This window comes from Perna viridis, chromosome 10, assembly GCF_037379345.1.
Source record: "Perna viridis isolate PV_CMFRI_1.1 ecotype Kerala chromosome 10, ASM3737934v1, whole genome shotgun sequence".
In the NCBI taxonomy this organism is placed as follows: domain Eukaryota; kingdom Metazoa; phylum Mollusca; class Bivalvia; order Mytilida; family Mytilidae; genus Perna; species Perna viridis.
Genome location: NC_142454.1, coordinates 612,050 through 631,832, shown reverse-complemented (window position 1 = coordinate 631,832; position 19,783 = coordinate 612,050). Strand labels below are relative to the sequence as shown.

The following is a 19,783-nucleotide window of genomic DNA, read 5'->3' as shown; positions in this document are numbered from 1 at the left end:
TTCCGGTCAAATTCTCATTGGTCGAAACTTTTTATGAGGCATTTTCGAAATTCTATACGGGTTTCAGCAGCTGTAAAAACGAAACACTGCGTATATCCAACCTTTCATGAACTACTGAACTTCTAACCATGTCTTTTCCAAAGGCGTCATTAAAACGTTTTAATGAAAATACAGGTAGTAAAAAGATCTCTGGAGAAATCCCTCGTTTCTGTAATTTTATTCATTAGGTAGTAAAATAAGCAAAGTTATGCCTTATGGATCTGATATATTACTATGGCCCCAACGACGTGTTTGCATTATTGTTGAATAGTGATGTCAGTGTGGGGATCTTTTCCAACCTGCTTGATAACATGTTACAACCTATTCTGAATAATTATGCCATCTGCCATGTTCTGGGACTGGGAGGCTAATTTCTATTTCACTTGATCCCCCCTCCCCCTGTGACAATGAGGCATTGATAAAAAATGCTGCAGGGAAGGTCATGATTATCTGGACAGTCACAAGTAAGCCACATGAATTTATCATGAGGCAAACTTGTGTTCTTGCCCAATGGCTAAGCAAATCACTGCTGCATCAGAGTGAACTACATTCTACAAAAATGTACCTTGTCAGTCTTAGGATAGCATGCTTTCCCAGATTGTAGGAGATTGTTTGATTTCCAACTGAATCATACCAAAGGACTTAAAATATTGGTAGTCACTGCTTCTCTACCAAGCTCACAATATTTAAAGGCCTAAACCATTTAATGATTTATTGTTGATTCTCGAGTTTTTGCCAATAAAGTATTTAGTATTTAAAAGAATAGAGTGATGATTGATTAACTTGGAGTCATAATATTGTCTGAGTGAGGTGGCATGCCTACATTTGAACCTGTTGACGTGTTGTTGGTTGTGTAACTACATGTAGCATAATAAAGATCTGACTCAGCTGAGAAATTAGATTTTTGGTTATGAATTTTTATATACAAATGTATTTGATTTCACCTGTCTTGTGTACATGTATTATAATTTTTATATATATTACTCACAGTCCCATCATGATTCTTTTTTTTTCTAAAAGTGACCTTTAGATCAGTCTCTGAAAAAAATATTTGTCTAGGGTTGAACTGGTTCTTGGTATATATGCCTCATGGTGGTTACACTTTGTTTGAAAGTGAAAAATTGTTGACAATTATCTTTGGAACACAGATTTGAAATGGGAAGACACTATTTTAAATATGGTAGGAATGGGATCAGAAGAAAAGGCAGATTATTTGAATCCATACACAAATCTTAACTATACAAAAGTCCAACAACAAAGGCAATGGTAACCTGTATATAGAAAGATGTAGATTTATTATTCAATTATAAACATGGTAAACATGTTTATAAATTACGGTAATCTAATTTTTTTAAAATAGAGTTGTACATGTATTATAATATAGGCTTCTGGAATAGGGTTATATGGCTACATGATTGAAGTCATCCCTACAGGAGTTTTGTGGTAGTCATTATGAACTTGTGGATCTTTACAACATATCCGTCTGCACCACGAGTACCGATTTGTTCAACATGTCATAGTTTTCCTTTCCTCATTCGTCTACCGGGGACTTTACTTTTTATGAGCAACTTGGTGGGTGTTTTTAGAAAAGCAGAGGACGCTAACCCTACTGGTGCACCAGGTCTGTACTCCCAGAATTTAGTGGAGTCCGACTTGCTCACTTACTTCTTTTGCTTTGTACGTACTATTTTGGTTATATTTTGTTTTTTGTTTTGTGTGTCTGTATTACCTGTTTGGTCTTTGTCCTTGAATTACATTCTATTGATTTCTGCTCGAATTTGATAACTCTTTCTCAACCATCAATTTATGTTTAAAATAACTTCATTAACAGTCAAAGGAATTCAGAAAGCATATTTACAGGACAGTCGGACCTGTAAACATCTTGTATTTACAGGACCAAATCAAATCATTAATAAACTCCAATATAACATAGCATTTGCTTCACCTCCCGTAACTTTTCTCTTCGAGGGCTTTTCAGTGTTAACCCACTTCAACATATTTAGCATAAATGCCAGTTTTATGTTTTTAAATTTATGTATGACACACTTCTTGATTGGTGATATATTGAGTGATTGCCAAAAGACTGGAAGTGATTCCAGATCAAAAGATAAAACATCGACCAATCAGGACTCATTTCATGCATGGTCATTTTTAATTCTAAAAATAGTACAAAGCATCAACTCGAGATAAAAACAAAAAAGGTCACTGTATGTACATAGCATATTTTAATTCTAAAAATTGTCCAATGCATCAACCTGAGATCACAACAAAAAGGTAACGATATGCAAAAAGAGTATTTTATTTGTGGGTAAGGGCTAAAATTTCACCAGACCATCGGACCTACAAAACTGTGAGATATATCAGACCGCTATGTTTTTTACCGGTTACAGTCCATCGGACCAGTGCTAATTTCGATAACTGCATTAATCTATTTTAGGTTGTGCCCCACCAGTTGGATCATATGACCCAAAGCAGAAAGAAAAGGCAGTTGTACATGGCTTTGACAAAGGAGGAGACAGATTCAAGGCACCAAAAGGTTTTCATTATCATTAATTAAACTGATTAGGAAGATAAGATCAAAACATGTTTCTTTTTTTTTTCAGTTTTGAAGGTTTTAAGTTTGTGATATGAACTGTTGTGATGTGAAACAAAGACATAACTGTTAACACATAAAAACAATGAGCCACATATTTTCCTTTACTCAAGCCACGAGTCTTGTTTCAAAGTTATTAAATGATAGTTAAGCACTAAATACATGTACACATACAGTGTACATTACTTGTCTTATTAGTTCATATTGTTTTGAAAAATTAAAGTGTATGTACAATGTATTAACTGGAATGTAAAATTAGAAAAAAAAACAAGGCAATGTTCTCCAACCAGATTTAAGTGGCAAAGAAACCATTGAACCTGTAACATGCAAACACAGAACACTACATAGGAGAAAGCTATTTTTGAAAATAATATTTGAATATAAAGCTTTTTGATTTTGAACAAGTTACATTGATCATCAGACATCTGAATGAACAGAAAATAAATAATATTCCTGTCAAAAGATGGTTTCATTAGTCTCATGTGTACTCACTACATTGACAGATTTGACACCTGGACCTGGAGCATTTGAGACAGAAGTCCCCAAAAAGACTGCTCTACTGAATTCATCAACATGTAGTAATGGGGTTTGTATCTAAATTTACTAAAAAAAAAATACAATGTTTTTCCATATTGGTGTGACACTATCTGAATGGTCTTCATATTTATTTTTAGTTTTACTCTGAGAGTCTCCAAGTCTGCTCATTTCACCTGCAGAAACCATGGATAGTAATTATTACTTTCTATTAATATCAACATAATGTATATATTTTTTGGCCTGAAAAATATTTAAAAGTATGTACTAATCTTACAGCTTAGCCTTGGTAAGATAATTAATGATTGCAGCACTTACATGTACTTGATACTACTACAGCACCATTCTTTACATACATTACTTATGTGTAAAAAATAAGATGTACATGTATTATGATTTATGCTGTTGTATTTTTTTTTATCAGAACGAAAAGAAGAAAATGCATAGGAGTCAAGATAATTTGGCTGAGATGATCAAAATAAAAGACCTGGAAAGAGAGGTTAGCTTTTTCTTAATGATTTATTGCATCATTCTTAACAGAAAAAAAAGCAATATTTAAAATAAAAACTGTTACAAAATAGTAATACATGTATAGATTTTGTGATGAAATGTCATTTTAATACATGTTTATAAATTAGTTTTGTATAGAGCTTATTGGAAAAAATGGCACATTAAGAAAAATGAAAAAAAAAAACAACTTTAATTTGATACTTATTTATTTTACAGATAAAGAAACTGGTTCAGGAGCGAGCAAACCAAGACAAACTTTTGTCACATCGAGAGGAAGATATTGTGAAACTGGAGGGGAAACTACACACAGCTCAGACAGACAAGTCATCTTTACAAGCCAGGATAGCTTCTGTAGAAAAAGAATTAAAGGAAATAAAAAAGAGTAATGAAGTTCTCAAAAATAAGGCAAGATATGAATAAAAAGTAGGGCATCTAATGGGACATTAAATAATACCCAGACAAGTTGCAAAAAATTGTTGGGGGTAATAAGGCAAGATATAAATTAAAAGAAAACAAAACACTTAGTTACTCATTTTGTCTTCAAATGGATAAGTGGTGTCAAAACAGAAGGAAATGTAAAATTTAGTCATGAGAGTCTTCAATGGCAAAAAATTACTTAATCGCAGTAGAAGGATAGGTGTTTATCAATAATTCCTGTGTCTATGAAGATTCTGCTGGGCATTTAAGAAACTATTATAGTTTGCATGTATAAGACAATTAGATGTGTTATCAAAGAGAAACTTAGTGAGGATCTTATAATGAAAGGAAATGGTTTATACATACGTAGGTACGTACATACATACATACATACATACATATATAGAGATGTAAAAAACACTGTACCAACTATCACAGAGTTCTAACCATACCAACTTTCATTGTAGATACATACTGCAGATAATTCAGCAAAGAAACATGAAAATCTTCTGTCTGAGTTATCTACCCTGAAACACCAGGTAGAGTGTAAAAACAAGGAGATAAGCCGTGTAAAACATGAATTAGAGAGCATTTTAAATCATCAGTCATGTGACTTACAAATCTTCCATAATCTGGTCGTCATGTTGGAGGATAAAACTCGGGGTAAAGAATTTAGTAATATACATCAGTATTCACATATTAAATTGCTGCAATTGAAATATAGTCAGTTTTAGGTTTGCATTTATTTTTTTTATAATGTGATTTTTGCAATCCCAGAATATATTATATAAAGCAAAAGGAAAGATAACCCTTAATTTTTTTAGATAATAATTTGTGTGCTTTTATTTTTGTGTCTTGATGTCTACTGCAAATATAGCAAAGATTAAAAATCCATGAAAAAAGAACATTTATACAGCATATGGGGATTATTTCTTGAGTACCAGAGGACATAAAAGAAATAGTCATATTGTCATATATATTTTGTATACATTCTTAATACTGACGTGTAATATTACAAAATAAATGAGAAGAAAAAAAATATTCTAAAAGAGGAAACAAATTTCCCCCTATGTGATCTCTCCACCCAATTAATAGGTATAGTAAACGTAAATCTAAATTACACTCATTTTTGGTGCAGCTGATCAACAGCTGTTACTGTATAAACAACATTATACTGGACATTGTCTGTCCTTCAGAATTACTGACATTAAAGAAGAGGTGATGACTGTTTAACTCATTGTTAGATTAATTTGTTTAAGTGTGTTGATATGTATTCCTTTTGGATGTTTTTTATACAAGCACTTTTAAACTATGGCTTTACTTGTTATACTAAACACAATGTGTCGGTGTTATATTGGAACTTCCTGTCCATCTGTCCAAATTTCATTATATACTGGTAGAAGCCAGGAAGAGAACACTGGATGGGCCATACACTGTAAGCTATTTCTACTGCTGTCCAATATCGATTTCCTGTTTTTTGTGATTGCCATGTGAGTTGGGGTATGCCTATTACGACCATATCTGCAACTTTATGTTGGTCAAGTACTAAGGGCTGTTCCATTAAAAGATATGAGGTACCTGTGGAAGGCACTTTTCCACCCATAAAAGTTCTATTGATGTTTTGTATTAAAATTTATATTTTGTCAATGGACCTGAACACCCACCCATATACAAAGAATAAATGTGCCTTCCCCCGTCCCTCATATGTTTTACTGGAACAGCCCTTAATACTAAGAAAGGTCATTTTTATAGTTCAAATATTCCTGTAAGCTCCAATTCACTCATGGAATATATGCCAATGGAAATTTAATTACAAACAATAAACTAATAAGCTTGTTACTTTCTGTGAATAACTTGCTCAGGGCAAAAAACAATTTCTTATAAAATTACAATTATGAATCAATTGAAAGAGAAGAAATAAAAACTGTATGTTTTAGATTTCAAAAGGAAAGGGAGTGAAGAAGTGACATATAGTAGAAAGACTATTGAGGTAATTATATATATCAAACAAGGAGCTTCTGTTGATTTAGTCATTTGAAAAATCCATAAATCTCCTATCAGCTGGTGATGTGAACTGATTTCCAGAAGTTTAATTAGGACTCAAACAAAACTCTTGTATTATTTAGTCAAAGGTTAAAAGCATATTGATAACCATTTTGAAGATAGTTCTCTATTTCAATGTATTGTTGTTTTTTGTTTGTTTTTATATTTTTATACCAAATTATTGTAATAGTAATGAAGTAAAATTAGATAGTTGTATGACCTCCTGACCTGCAAATTAAGTTCAGATTTTGCTGTGTCTGCATTATATATATATGTTTATAATTTTTGTCATTGTAGAAGTTACAGAAGCGTTTTGATGAAGCTGTTCAGGAGATAGAAAAAAAAATTCAATCATACAAAGAAAATCTCAACAAAATGGCTGAGGACAAACTTTTGCTAGAACAGAGCTTGAAACAAAAAGAAACAGAATTAATGGAAAATAAAGAGAAGGCTGAAACATTGGAATTGTCTAGGTATTGTCATGACGTCTCTTTACGATAGTTGTTAAAATGGCAACAAGTTCTACAACTCTCTTGATATGAAATCATGCTCTTTTTCATGAAATATTTGGTTGTGTATGTTATTACATCAACTGTTGAGGCCATAAAAAAATCCTAGATTCTCATCAACACCAGACACATTTTTTTCTTTAAATTCCATACTAAAATTTCTGGAAGTTTTCTGTCTTGTCTACACACCGGTTTTTTTGTTTTTGTTTTGTTTTTTTATTACTTGATATTCAATAACATCCATTTTGTAAAAACCAATAAAGAAAGCAACATGGTTTTCACTGTTATTTCTTTGAAAAATGATTCCAAATTAAAAAAAAAATATGGTATGTAGCTTTAGAGGCACACTTACTCTGATAGAGCTGTTTCAAGACTTACATGTTAATAGATCACTAAGTGCCCATAGATGATGATATCAACATTGCTAGTTTTTGGCACAAGTGTCAGTTGTATATACTATAGGAAAATTCAAAGATTGAACAATAAAAAAATATAAAAAACTTTATATGTGTACCCGTTAGAATGTTTGAAGAGTAAAACAAAAAAGTTATATTGCAAACAGTCCAATGATATGCACATTTATTCCCCAATGGTAAATCTTGGTATAAACTCTTTTAGAGAATTCTTGTCCTTTATTACAGATAATAATGCATATGATTAGAAAAGTAGTGAGTCAATGCTGTATGATATTATTTACAGGAATACTTTGTCTAAACAGTATACATCTCTACAGAAAATGATAAAAGACATGAAGACAGAGAATTGGGACAATTATGACCAAATCAGGTTATTTACTTAAATTATTAATCAAGTTAATTCTTAATCACTTTTCAATGCTGATCAACAAAAGAACATGGGACAAACTCCACAATTTATTACACCCTCTCTCCCATTGACCAATGATGATTTTTTTATAATTAAAATGAAAATTATATATCCATTATGAATATAAAAGTATTGATGACAGAATCTGTTTTCATTGTAATGATTCTTGAAGGTTCATTATACTCCGATTTGAGATCTGCTCTTTTTAATGAAGCCAGTAGAGATAATTTTGAATTTAATCTTTTGTCTAATGATGAAAAATTTATCTATCTTTTTAAATCGGATGAGTATTATTATTATTACATTGCCAACACCTTCTTCAATATCTTAAGTAGAAGGAACACTTTTTTGTATTCTAAAATACTTTAAATAATGTATTTTAAAATGTGTATAGCTGTATTATATGTTTCAAAGTCTCTCATAATTCTAATTATAGAATGGCACTTGTGTATTATAAATGTATTATTTTGTTGTTTTAAATGTATTATATGTAATGTCATACCAGTGGTGAGGCTATAATAAAATATTGAATCACTGAATCCATTATCAAAGGAAATATGGCTTTCCACTTACCTCAATTTTATTTTATTGTTAAGGCTGTAGGAAAAAAACGTGTCCTCATAACCGTTCAAAAATTATATTTACAATATTATTTCCAGGTATTTAAAGGGAGAAATTTTTACAAAGGAAGATTGTCTGAAGGAGGATAGCCAAATATTGTTTGAAGTTCGAGCAGAGAAAGCCAGTTTGCTTGAAAAATTAGAAGTATTAGAAGAGTATGTTTACTGTTTATTTTGTTTGGTTTTTGTTTGTCAATCAAACTTCTGAATTTCTGTTTTCCGTCGACCTAGATATTAAGTCTGAAGTCCAGGAACTAAACAAATTTTTCTAACTACAAAAATTAGGTTTTACCGTATTTATTATCTGCAGTGCAAATAAAAGGGAAAGGTATAAAATCAAAAGTTTGATTTTTTTTAAGATTCCATTCAATTTAAGTTTGACAGTTAGAGAAATGATTTTGTTGAACTCAGAAATTATCAGAAATTTTGATATTTTGAATAAATAAGGATAACAACAAAATTACTGATCACTAATCAAGTCAATATCATAATCAATTTAAGTCCAAAATAAATGTGACAAAATAGATATTACACCATCGGAGTAGCTGGTACCACAATATTCCTGACTGGATACAGGCATTTCAAATGAAATGGTGGGTTAAAGATTGTTTTAAAAGAGGAATTGAAATCTGATAGTTTGGTGTGTGTGTATATATATATATGTGTGTGTGAGTTTTAGTGAGCGGAGCATTTTAAAATCTTAATTTTACCATGAAGAGTGAAGAAATAATTTAAAATAAAAAATAGGCTTAGGGAGACTTGGTTTCTCCCATGAAATATGTAGATGTGAAATGACATGATAACTCTCACAGATATTTCATCACTGCAAGGTGGTTAAATAGTCACATGCATTTTTAATCACTTTCTTATAATGGTAGAAAAGGCTTATCACAATTGATGTCAAGAGCTTATAATTATAATCATATAAACACAGACTAATACCACAAGAAATGTACATTAAACTGATTACTAATCCTTCAACATGATACAACTGAAATTCTGAAAGTCTTTTCCTGGTACAGTGATTGAAATAAAGATCACTGCTAACAATACAATCATTTCCTATTTCTTGAAAACCTTTTAAGGAGCCTTGTAATAGCCTTTTGTCAATTGACAATTAATGTGTTTTTGTCCTTATGAAATGTTTGATTTGTAGGGAGAATGGAACATTGAATGAAAACATAAAGACTTTAACAGAGAAGTACCATGTAATAGAGACAAGACTGGGTAACTATTTTGTCTGTTATATACAGTGTTTGTGTGTAAAGCTCAGCTTTCCATCCTTTTATTGTTTATGGATTGATTTGAATGAAACTTAAAACAGGTGAAAACTTCAGCTACAAGGAAGACATTTTAAAGAAATGAAGGTAAATTATAAAGGACATTATTTCTACAATACAGGTTTTAAATAGTATATTCAAAATTCACACGAATTAGGCTGCATGTAAATTTTTTTGCATGATTTAAAATTTTGGAAGGCTTTTGGATAATTAGTACCATTTAGTCATTTAAAAAAAAATCAATTTTCATTGGTACTATTTTTCATACTTATTTTCACACTCTGAAAATTAATACAGTTGCTTCTATAAGGCCACTCTTGTTGCTAAGAAAGTGGCCTTTCGTGGGGGATAGGGGATACTACTGGGGTCTTGTTTTGTCAATACATGTACATGTAAGTATGTATAGCCTTCTGTTTTCTATTTACAAATAGAGACAGATTTTAACAATTTCATTCTTAGTAAAGTGTTAGGTAAAGGATAAAGTACTGTACATAAAATATTGAACACTGCGAATACGTTTTAATGCGAGCACTGTGAATACTGCATGTTTTATTTGTGAACATGATATTTTAACTGCAAATAAGTAACAAGAGACTTTAAGTAATATGTAACGTTTAAGAGTGAATTAATTCACGGATCTTCAATATTAGAGGTGAAGACAGAAGAGAGATAGATTTGTTTTACATTTCTGGTTTTTAAGTAGGTCAAACTATTCTAATTAATAGATACACATATGTGTATTTAAATCTTTGATAGATTTTCTTTAATAATATAGATTGTATTTCACACATTTCTAAATTTTATTCGCCAGCACATTAAAAATATAAAAATATTTCCTGGCTTCATGACTATATTTATTTATAGATTGTTTATCACATTTTTGTAAAAGAGGCACCTTTTTTTTTCCAACTTTGAACTTGAAAAAGGATGCATTAATTACTGAATATGTTGCAGGGATAATTTTTTCTTGGGTTTTAGTATAAAATTGTTCTTTGCAACAGAACAGGTTTGTGATAATGACTTTGAATAATAGAAGATTCAGTGACAAGGAATTTGAATCATTAGGTCAAAGGTCAAGGTTGTATTGATTTTTGTGAAACCTTAGGATATTGCTCTTGTTTTTCCTTCAAGATGAATTTGGTATCAATTTGATGTAGTTTCAATTATTACATATCATCATACATATTTACAATTTCATTGTTACAAGATTAAAGGCTAGCATTTACCTTACAGCTGAAGAACAGAACCAAAACAATGTAAAGTCTGACCAGATCCAGTCTCAGTTGGATGTCACTAAATGTCATCTCATGGAAGTACAGGACCAGTATCAATCTGTTCTGTCTAAAAATAAACAACTGGTTCAGTCCATTAATACAGAAAAAGTAAGTTGAGTTTAAATGAAAATCTCACCTTAGAACCAAGAAATTAATCTAGTATGGTCTTAATTCACATGGTAGACATGAGGAAGAATTATTTCTCTTTTCCATACATTAAATCTCTGGATATTGTTTTAGTTTATTGATTGTCTCATTCTCATCAAGGTATGTTTTTGGGTTTTAATGAGATGTACAATGATTCATATCAGTTTATCATGATCTATCACTATTTTAACATGACATCATCAAATACATTTGTTTTAAGTCTTGGTATACTATTTATTCTGTGTTGGTAAATTAATTTGTGATACAATCTTGAAATATAGCTGACATTATAAATCTCAGTTTTTAGTATTGCAGTAATGAAAGAATGTCAAAACTAAAGTCACATGAGATGTTAACCCTTGATCAATATTATATAGGGATATGTCGAGAAGTTAACCTACCAGTTGGATGAACAAACACAGATTTTAGCTGGTCTACAGAGCTTGGTGGATAGCAAGGAGGATACTATCACTGACCTTGAAATATCTCTCGAGGCTACCAAAGTTGAGTTACAGAATGTCATGGACACTGTGGAAGTCAAAGAAGCAGACATCTTAGAGTTGAAGGACAACATTGAAACCCTAGAAGTCATTGAATCTTCGATGAAGACACAGTTTGAGCAAGAAAAGAACATAAATCAAACTACTGCACGACAACATGCTGATCGTATTCTAACGCTGGAGCAGGAAGAGATTACACTGAAGGAGGAGCTTGATAAAGTTAGGTCAGAGAAGGTAGAGATTGACAGAAAGATGACAGAGTTAGGCAATGATCTTAAACAGGTACTCTCTGACAAGGAGAGATCAAGAGAACAAATCACTCTGTTACAAGGAGAACTTAACCATGCCAAATTAGAGAGACAAGAAGGTGAACACAGATATAAACAGTTAGATACGAAGTTTCATAGTTTGAACAAAGAAAACACACAGTTAATGAATGAAGTTGAATTTCTACAAGTCTCAAAACAAAGAACAGAGAATGAAATGTCTGAACAAATAGAAAATCTGACAGCAGAGCTGGTAGAGGTAAGCAACCATTTATAAATTATGACGAAGTTAGATTTTTTATATGATTTCTATTAGTTTTTTTAATTGCCTATTAAAGTCACTTTTATTTTCTTTGTTGCCTGCAATGTTTATACAATAAATTTATATGTTAAACATTTTTAACTTTACATAAAACAGAAGTTTTTGAACATGTGCAAATAAATGATGAGCAGTTTTGAATTCATTATATAATTTTCTTCCACAGAATCAGAATTACTTAGTTGATGTCAAGGCCAGAGACTCAGAATTAGATAATGAAAAACTGGAATTGACCTCACAATTAGAGAAGGTGACAAGTGAAAAGGAGGCATTGTCTAAACAATTCACTGACTTAGTCACATCTTTGGAGGATGTCCGTAACAAGTCATCGGTAAAAGAATCAGAATGGGAGGCTGATTATGAGAGGTTAACATCAGAACTTCAGACTGTTACAGAGGAAAGGGATATACTGAAACAAAGAATTAGTGCTCTAGATGAGGAGAAATCGGCTCTTAAGGAAGTCATCCAACACCTTGAGATAAAAATAGATGACATTGAACAAGGAAGTAAAAGAGAAATTGAGAGTTTTACTGAGACTGTTGATAATTTGTTGGCAAGCAAAGAAGAATTAGTTCATGAAGGTCAAACTTTGAAATCTGTAAACCAGACTTTACAGACAGCATTGGATGAGAAACTGAACCAGACACAGAGTCTGGAAAATGATGTGGAAAAACTGACACAGGAGATGCATGTATATAAAGATTTCAAGGTCAGATATGAATCAAAGGTCAAAGAAATGTCGTCATTAGAAGAAGACTTCAAATCCAAAGTTTCACAGATAGACCTGTTAGAGATGAAACTGCAAGATATTGATTCTGGGAAGGAAATGTTGACTCAGCAAGTCTCTGACATGGACAGATTGGTAGGATCATTAAAGGCAGAGGTCAATAGACTCACTGTAGAAATTGACTCTAAAAAATCTCTTATTGATGCAATTACAACTAAATACAATGAAGAATTAGACAATCTGAAAGCTACTGTTGCCAGTTATGAGGCAAATAACAGTGACTTAAACAAGGCTGTCAATAATCTGGAATCAAATCTGAAAAACAAAGAGGAAGAAACTCTCTCATATCAGAGGCAACTTGATGAACTGAAAGAAAAGTTGTGCCACAAAGAGGAGGATATTGTAGAATATCAGGAGAAAATAGGTGCTTTTGATGTTCTTGTGTGCAAACATCATGCTGAAATCTCAACTTATCAAAACAAAGTGTCAGAGCTGGAAAGTGATCTTGATATGAGAGAAGAAGAAATTAGAATGTTGGTTGACGAGAAAGAAGAGCATGCAAGGAGATATGAAGATGAATTGGCTGATCTAAGAGATAAAGTGGATGTTAATGGTGGAAACAAGTAAGTTTTGGAGTAGTAACTGTGACTTTAGAGCAGGGAAATTACATGAGTGATTTGGCGAAAAAAGAAAGCACTTAAAAATGTAGATTAGTTAAGCTTAAGGCATGGCTAAGATAAAATTATTGCCTTTGAGCAAGATAGCAATTGGAACAGATTAGCTTATTGCTTTGAGCAAGATAGCAATTGGAACAGATTAGCTTATTGCTTTGAGCAAGATAGCAATTGGAACAGATTAGCTTATTGACTTTGAGCAAGATAGCAATTGGAACAGATTAGCTTATTGACTTTGAGCAAGATAGCAATTAGAACAGATTAGCTTATTGCCTTATTTTTTGTAAAATTGTTCATCTTAAATAAAGACATATTACACTTCATACCAATGAAATTTAATGTGTTTTTATTTAATACTTTTGTAGTTGGAAGCAGATGTATGATGATATTATGAAGAAAGTTGGACCATTTATGGAACAGTTGGATCAATTTGAACTGGAGAGGGCTGCTTTATTAGGTTGGTTGTCTTGTTAAGTATAGAAGCTATTCTAAGATTTTGACTGTTATGGATGCCTTTCATACAAAATAGACTTTATGGCATAAATGTGAATGTAGAAAGTAATTTCATTTGCCCCCAAAAATCATATTTTGTCCTTTAAAGTATATATATTGAAAATTCATTAAGTTAAAGTAGATCATACTTTATATTTCTAGTTGACAGATTTTCCTTATTCTTCTCAAAGTTGACCTTGAATGAACATACTTCATAATTTAAAAAAATATAGGTCACTGAATTTGATTTTGAGACAATTGAAGCTTAATAAAGACAATTAATACTAGTAGTTAAATAAAAATATATATGCCAGTACGATTTTCCATTATGACAGAAAAGAATGGTCCATGTAATAGGTGTTATCTATCTTAACACTGGCAGTGGTCCATGTAATAGGTGTTATCTATCTTAACACTGGCAGTGGTCCATGTAATAGGTGTTATCTATCTTAACACTGGCAGTGGTCCATGTAATAGGTGTTATCTATCTTAACACTGGCAGTGGTCCATGTAATAGGTGTTATCTATCTTAACACTGGCAGTGGTCCATGTAATAGGTGTTATCTACCTTAACACTGGCAGTGGTCCATGTAATAGGTGTTATCTACCTTAACACTGGCAATGGTCCATGTAATAGGTGTTATCTATCTTAACACTGGCAGTGGTCCATGTAATAGGTGTTATCTACCTTAACACTGGCAGCTAGATAACATAACAACTTTTCTTCCCAGGAAAAAGTCCAACCTTTAATGTCAAATCCTGACTGTGTAACTGCTGTGTTCTAAACCTCACAATCAAATAAAATTTATAACAGTATAATACTGAGTATGAAAGTATAATTGTCATGAAATTGTAATAATTTAAAGACATTTTCTTTTTCAGGGAGAAGTGAATTTGCCCAAGCAGAGCTTGACAGGCTAAGCCAAGCATATGGGAAGGTTCTTGGTCATCAAAACCATAAACAAAAAATAAAACACATACAAAATATCAAAGAGGAAAATAATTCACTGAAAAAGGTATTTATAGTTCATCGCATATTGTATACATTTGTATGTGTAATATATGTAATCAAAATTTAAAGATAATCTTGATATTTCATGAGTAATTTCTTAAGATATGAAACAAAGGTTAAAATTATAGATTTTAATTCCACTTTGTATTTCTTCGGGAAACATAAGATATACAGTAATTGTATATGTCTGTTTATTTCTTATAAATGCAGTCAAGTATCAGAAACTGTTTAAACCTATGATCATGGTATAGCAGAGTAAAGATGTTTTTTCCAAATAGGCTATTTTTTACATTTTGTACAAATGTTTAAAGTTTCACAGAGCAATAAATTTTTTTAAATATTCTAAATAAAATTCTGTACGTTAATGAGCCATTTTGAGCTTTAATGTACCTATGACCCCTGTCTTTTGCTGACTATGCTATTTTGAGCTTTAATGTACCTATGACCCCTGTCTTTTGCTGACTATGCTATTTTGAGCTTTAATGTACCTATGACCGCAACTTTTGCTGAGTATGATATCTTGTTTTGTGATTTTCCTCAACTTTAAACTTGAAAACATCAAATTTTGTCTGAAATTAACTTGAATAACTCAGTCCCTCTCTCTGATTCTCTTTATTTCTGGAGGACCTGAATGATTTAATGAAAATTTATCATTATCTGTACTCTGAGAGATCAAAAATTAGAAAGCATTTAGTATTTTAGACTGTCTGTATCATACATAGCCAAAAGTGCCTCATATGATAAACATACATGTATGTTGCTTTATTCCTATGATTCACATATGTAACCATACATTTATGTTACTTTATTCATATGATTAACATATGATGACCTTACACATACTTTGCTAAATTCATATGATTAACATATGATTACCATACATGTATATAAACTGAAAAATATGATAATATCATGCTTGATTTCTATGTAAAAAATGATTCTTGTGTGACACTATGGCGGTATATTGGTTAAAAAAATATAGTCCAATTAGGATTCTTCCATATGAATGAAATGTTATGTTCATGTAATATTGACTTTTTATCTAGGAAATAACTTCTCTAAGAGAACAATTATTCAAGATAAAGAGGAACAACACAACTGGAAAACTACAGAAAGAAAATGGAGTACCTATTCCTTGCCCACTTAAAGAGGGTAAGTGCTTAATCAATGGTACCAAAATACAATATAATAAACAACTCTTAACTCTCATTAGAAAGGATAATAAAAATGAATAGTATAGTAATGTAATTCCCTTGGAAACAGCATTACTTTTTTGTCCATCTTAGAAAATGTAGAACCAGGTCAAAGTTCTAAAGAAAAATATTGTATCTACACCATGTTCAGCATACCTTGATAAAGCCATCTTTGAACCTTTACTTATTGACTTTTCTGTATTTTATTGTACTGAAAAGTGTCAGCTTATTTGAATAATAAAGCAAAAATATGGAGAAAATATTCATATCAGATAATCCTGAAATTCTGGTTAGAGTACAGTAATGTAACGTTATAGTTTTAAACAAGGAGTAGGACTGTAACCATGAGGAGTACGGTTGTACCATCTAGCCCTTATAACAATGAATAGCAAGTTTGTATTATTTTTTGCACAATAGTTGATAAAAAAAGCACACGTCAACAGTCTTAACAGAGTCATATTTCTACAAGTTAAAAGCAATAAAACAGATACTATATGTACTGACATCGCATCCTTGACTTAAACCACCAAAGTGTTCTACAGGTATTGTGCTCACCTCATGTGTGGGAGGTTGTTGGTTCAATCTTGGATTGTCTTGCCAAAGACTTTAAAATTGATAGTCACTGCTTCCCCGCCTTATACACGGTACGTATGAGGATAGAGTCATTAGGGTGTTGGCTCCGAGTCTAAATAATGTGTCCATGTTGGGTGGCATGCAGGCTGTTGATGAAGTAGCAGAATAAAGATCAAGGTTTTGGACTGGTACCAAGCAGGATTTGTATGATTGGTCAAACATTCTTGTCCTGAAATCAATCAATCATTTCTGACTTATTAGATTCTATTATGTATGTTTATTTTATTACAGGTAACAGAAAGTGAGATCACTTTCACATTGTACCTCAGAATTTCTACAAGGCAGCTACATCATTGATTTTACTATGACAGTATAAGAAATGGCTTTTATCACTTATAAACATTTTTTAATGTATTTTATCACTAAAACATTCGTTTTAACAATTACACCATGATGATAATTGTACACACCATTTATGATTAATGTTGTTGTATATAACTTGTCATTTATATATATATATATATGTGTAGATTACCTGCAGTTGTGAAAATCAAGATTAAAACTATCACAAGTATAACAAAGAATCTAATTGGACAAAATGTGATACTTAAACACTTAATTTGAAAGGAATTTAATTGATGAAATCACAGTCTTTATGTTTTTTTTATATTTTTGAGTACAAGTCATCTGGCAAAATTACAAAAAAACTGATACATGCATATAGAAAAAGCTGTCAATCTGACAATATACTTTCACTTGAAGAAGTCTACTGGAGACATTGAGGTTTTGGGCAAAGTCATTTGTCCTTGAAATGTTATTTTGCAGTGTTTTACTTGTTTCATTCTGATGATACAGTAAGTAAAATTTCACTGCTAACATGAGGGATTATTTCATATCATGTTTTACCCACTGTCTGATTCTTACAGAGACTTACTTGAGATGTCAGATGTATAGTACATGTTCAATGAGCTGGTGAAAACTGTCCAAAATGAGTGTAATTTGAATAATTGTTAAATGTGCACTATCACTGGAGATTTTTATATCAGTGACTTTGACTTCTATATAATTTGTTTTGCTGCATTGTCATGTTATTTTTCTTTTTTTTTTGTGTCACATTGTGTCAATTATTTTCTCACATTGTACGTATCAGAAGTAATTACTTGTATTCAAAGATTTTTTTTCAGAAAAATATCAATATGAAGTGTTGAATAAAAGCTGGCCCTCATAGGATTTTAAAATATTTCATTTAGTACTACAATGTATGTGTGACTAAATTTGCAAAAAAAATTGTTCATTGCCTATTGTACTTGAATTTAAACTTAGTCCTCTTTATTATATTGACCTGCTAATTAACATGTAAACCAACACCTTAATTCACGAGTTCAACTTTTTGGACACATGTCTCATTGACAATGTTCAATTTTCATTTATCCCATCAGTTATTATGTTTATATAACTCAGGTCAACTCTGTTTTTCTCAGTTTATCCAAATCAGTTTAAGTCTGTGGTTCTATTTTAAACCTTGTCTTGTTGACATGTTGACAGATGGACCACCGTTTCACATTAAGTAGCTTTCTTTCTTCCCTTAACCTGTTGATTACATTGAAACTAAAAGTAATAGAAATGAAGGGAAATCTTTACACTGATTCAAAATTTTGATTTTAGTTATATTGAAAAGGGCTTTTTTGACTCTGCACTTGAAAGCTACTTATAGGTAGCTGATGTAATTTAATCTTGTGTCCATGAAAACTTACATGAAAACCCTGCATTATTTTTAATGCTATTATATCCTTCCTGTCATACTTGCTCTATACTGGTAATACTTTATACTAACTCTCAAGTTGTTTCTTGAATGTCAATCTTTTCAAAGATATTTTACCCCATTGAACATCTACATTTTTTAAACTGTTATTTATTGCCAAATGTTTGTTCATTTTGTTATTCATTTTATTCAACAGTGATTTTTAATGTATGACCTTTTTGCTTGTACCCTAAATTGTACATGTTTTTGTCTTATAACTTTAGCTCATGCAAATCAAGTTAGAATGACTATCATATAAATAGACACAAAATAAGTTATTACATCAAATGATGGTTTTAATTAAATTGACTCATGATATAGAAGATAAATGTGATCATTTATAGCTTTGACTTTTTTACATAGTACATGTAATTCAATTGTAGGTCATTATTTTATTTGATAATTTAACATCTGATTGTTAAATATATATATAACAAAAAAAACAAGCCCCTGCTTCATCTTTTTACTTTAGGTATATAAAGACAATCCAGTCTTCGTTAAACCACAGAATAATCTTGGAAGTTCATTAGACTTATAGTCTGTTAAACAGTTGTCCTTCACATTAGAAAGTATTTGGATGTGAAACTGATTGATGTTTAGCAGTGGTAAATCCTGGGGCTGAAATCCCTAATTTTTTTTTTTGGAGAAAATTTTGTTAATTTTGTGCAAAAATGTGCAAATGATAACCTAGAACACACCCCTCTGGTTCAGTATTATCCTTAGTCCAGTTATGTTGTCATTATGCTGAGTTTGATTTTGTTTTGAATTTGCATGATCAAGGTCAATAAAATTTTACATAAGAAGTTTTAAGTATGTTAATGTGGATATGATCAATACATATGTTAAAAAAAAATGGAAAAGTATTGCTTTTTTTCCCTGAAGTTTGTCATACTCTTATCTATTTGAGTCAATTATAGGCTTCATTAATAGAATATTTTTTGATGTTTCATGGAACTTTTGCAAGTGAAAAAATTGTCTAGGTTGTACACATATAAACATAACAATATTGTCTATATTTTCATTATTTTAATGAATAAATGACAGACACCTTCTGAAATACTTCTATACAATACATACTCCTCTTTTCACCCAAAATATATGAAAATATGGTTTGGGAGGTACATTCTTTATATAATTTGGGATTTTTTTCCAAAAAATGCACAGGCAAAACAAATGCATACACCATGATAAAAGATTGCAAAAATAGAAAATGTTCTAAATTTTCTACATTTCTTAGACAAGAATATGCAATCTGCACAAAAACTCATTTTTAGCTCACCTGGCCTTACTGCCATCACTTGGCGTCTGTTGTCTTCATCGTCGTCCAGTCCATCGTTAAATTTTTCAAAACTCTTCTTATCTCACATTACTTGTTCAATTGGAACCAAACTTGGTATGAATGCTCTTTGGGGTTTCCTGCATAGTACTGATGTGG

The 19,783-nt window shown here is 31.3% G+C and overlaps 1 protein-coding gene across 1 annotated transcript; it reads left to right on the top strand.

Moving 5' to 3' along the window:
• The first annotated feature begins 17 nt into the window (after window positions 1–17).
• LOC148604052 (uncharacterized) lies at window positions 18–19,151 on the top strand. The gene is made up of 18 exons (XM_088549428.1): window positions 18–174; window positions 2,477–2,575; window positions 3,136–3,218; window positions 3,591–3,665; window positions 3,893–4,081; window positions 4,561–4,756; window positions 6,031–6,083; window positions 6,434–6,609; window positions 7,345–7,431; window positions 8,130–8,246; window positions 9,247–9,317; window positions 10,604–10,752; window positions 11,169–11,816; window positions 12,043–13,226; window positions 13,643–13,734; window positions 14,652–14,785; window positions 15,828–15,933; window positions 16,839–19,151. The coding sequence occupies exons 1-18, from the start codon at window positions 129–131 to the stop codon at window positions 16,850–16,852; spliced, it is 3,519 nt and encodes a 1,172-aa protein (XP_088405554.1). The 5' UTR covers window positions 18–128; the 3' UTR covers window positions 16,853–19,151.
• Window positions 19,152–19,783: the final 632 nt, after the last annotated feature.

What these genes read in the sequence shown, in the direction of transcription:
- LOC148604052 (XM_088549428.1), top strand. Translation starts at nt 129, where the DNA reads ATGTCTTTTCCAAAGGCGTCATTAAAACGTTTTAATGAAAATACAG. An exon ending in AAATTAGAAGTATTAGAAGA is followed by an intron (nt 8,247 to 9,246) that starts GTATGTTTACTG and finishes TTTGATTTGTAG; the next exon opens with GGAGAATGGAACATTGAATG. An exon ending in GGAGAGGGCTGCTTTATTAG is followed by an intron (nt 13,735 to 14,651) that starts GTTGGTTGTCTT and finishes TTTCTTTTTCAG; the next exon opens with GGAGAAGTGAATTTGCCCAA.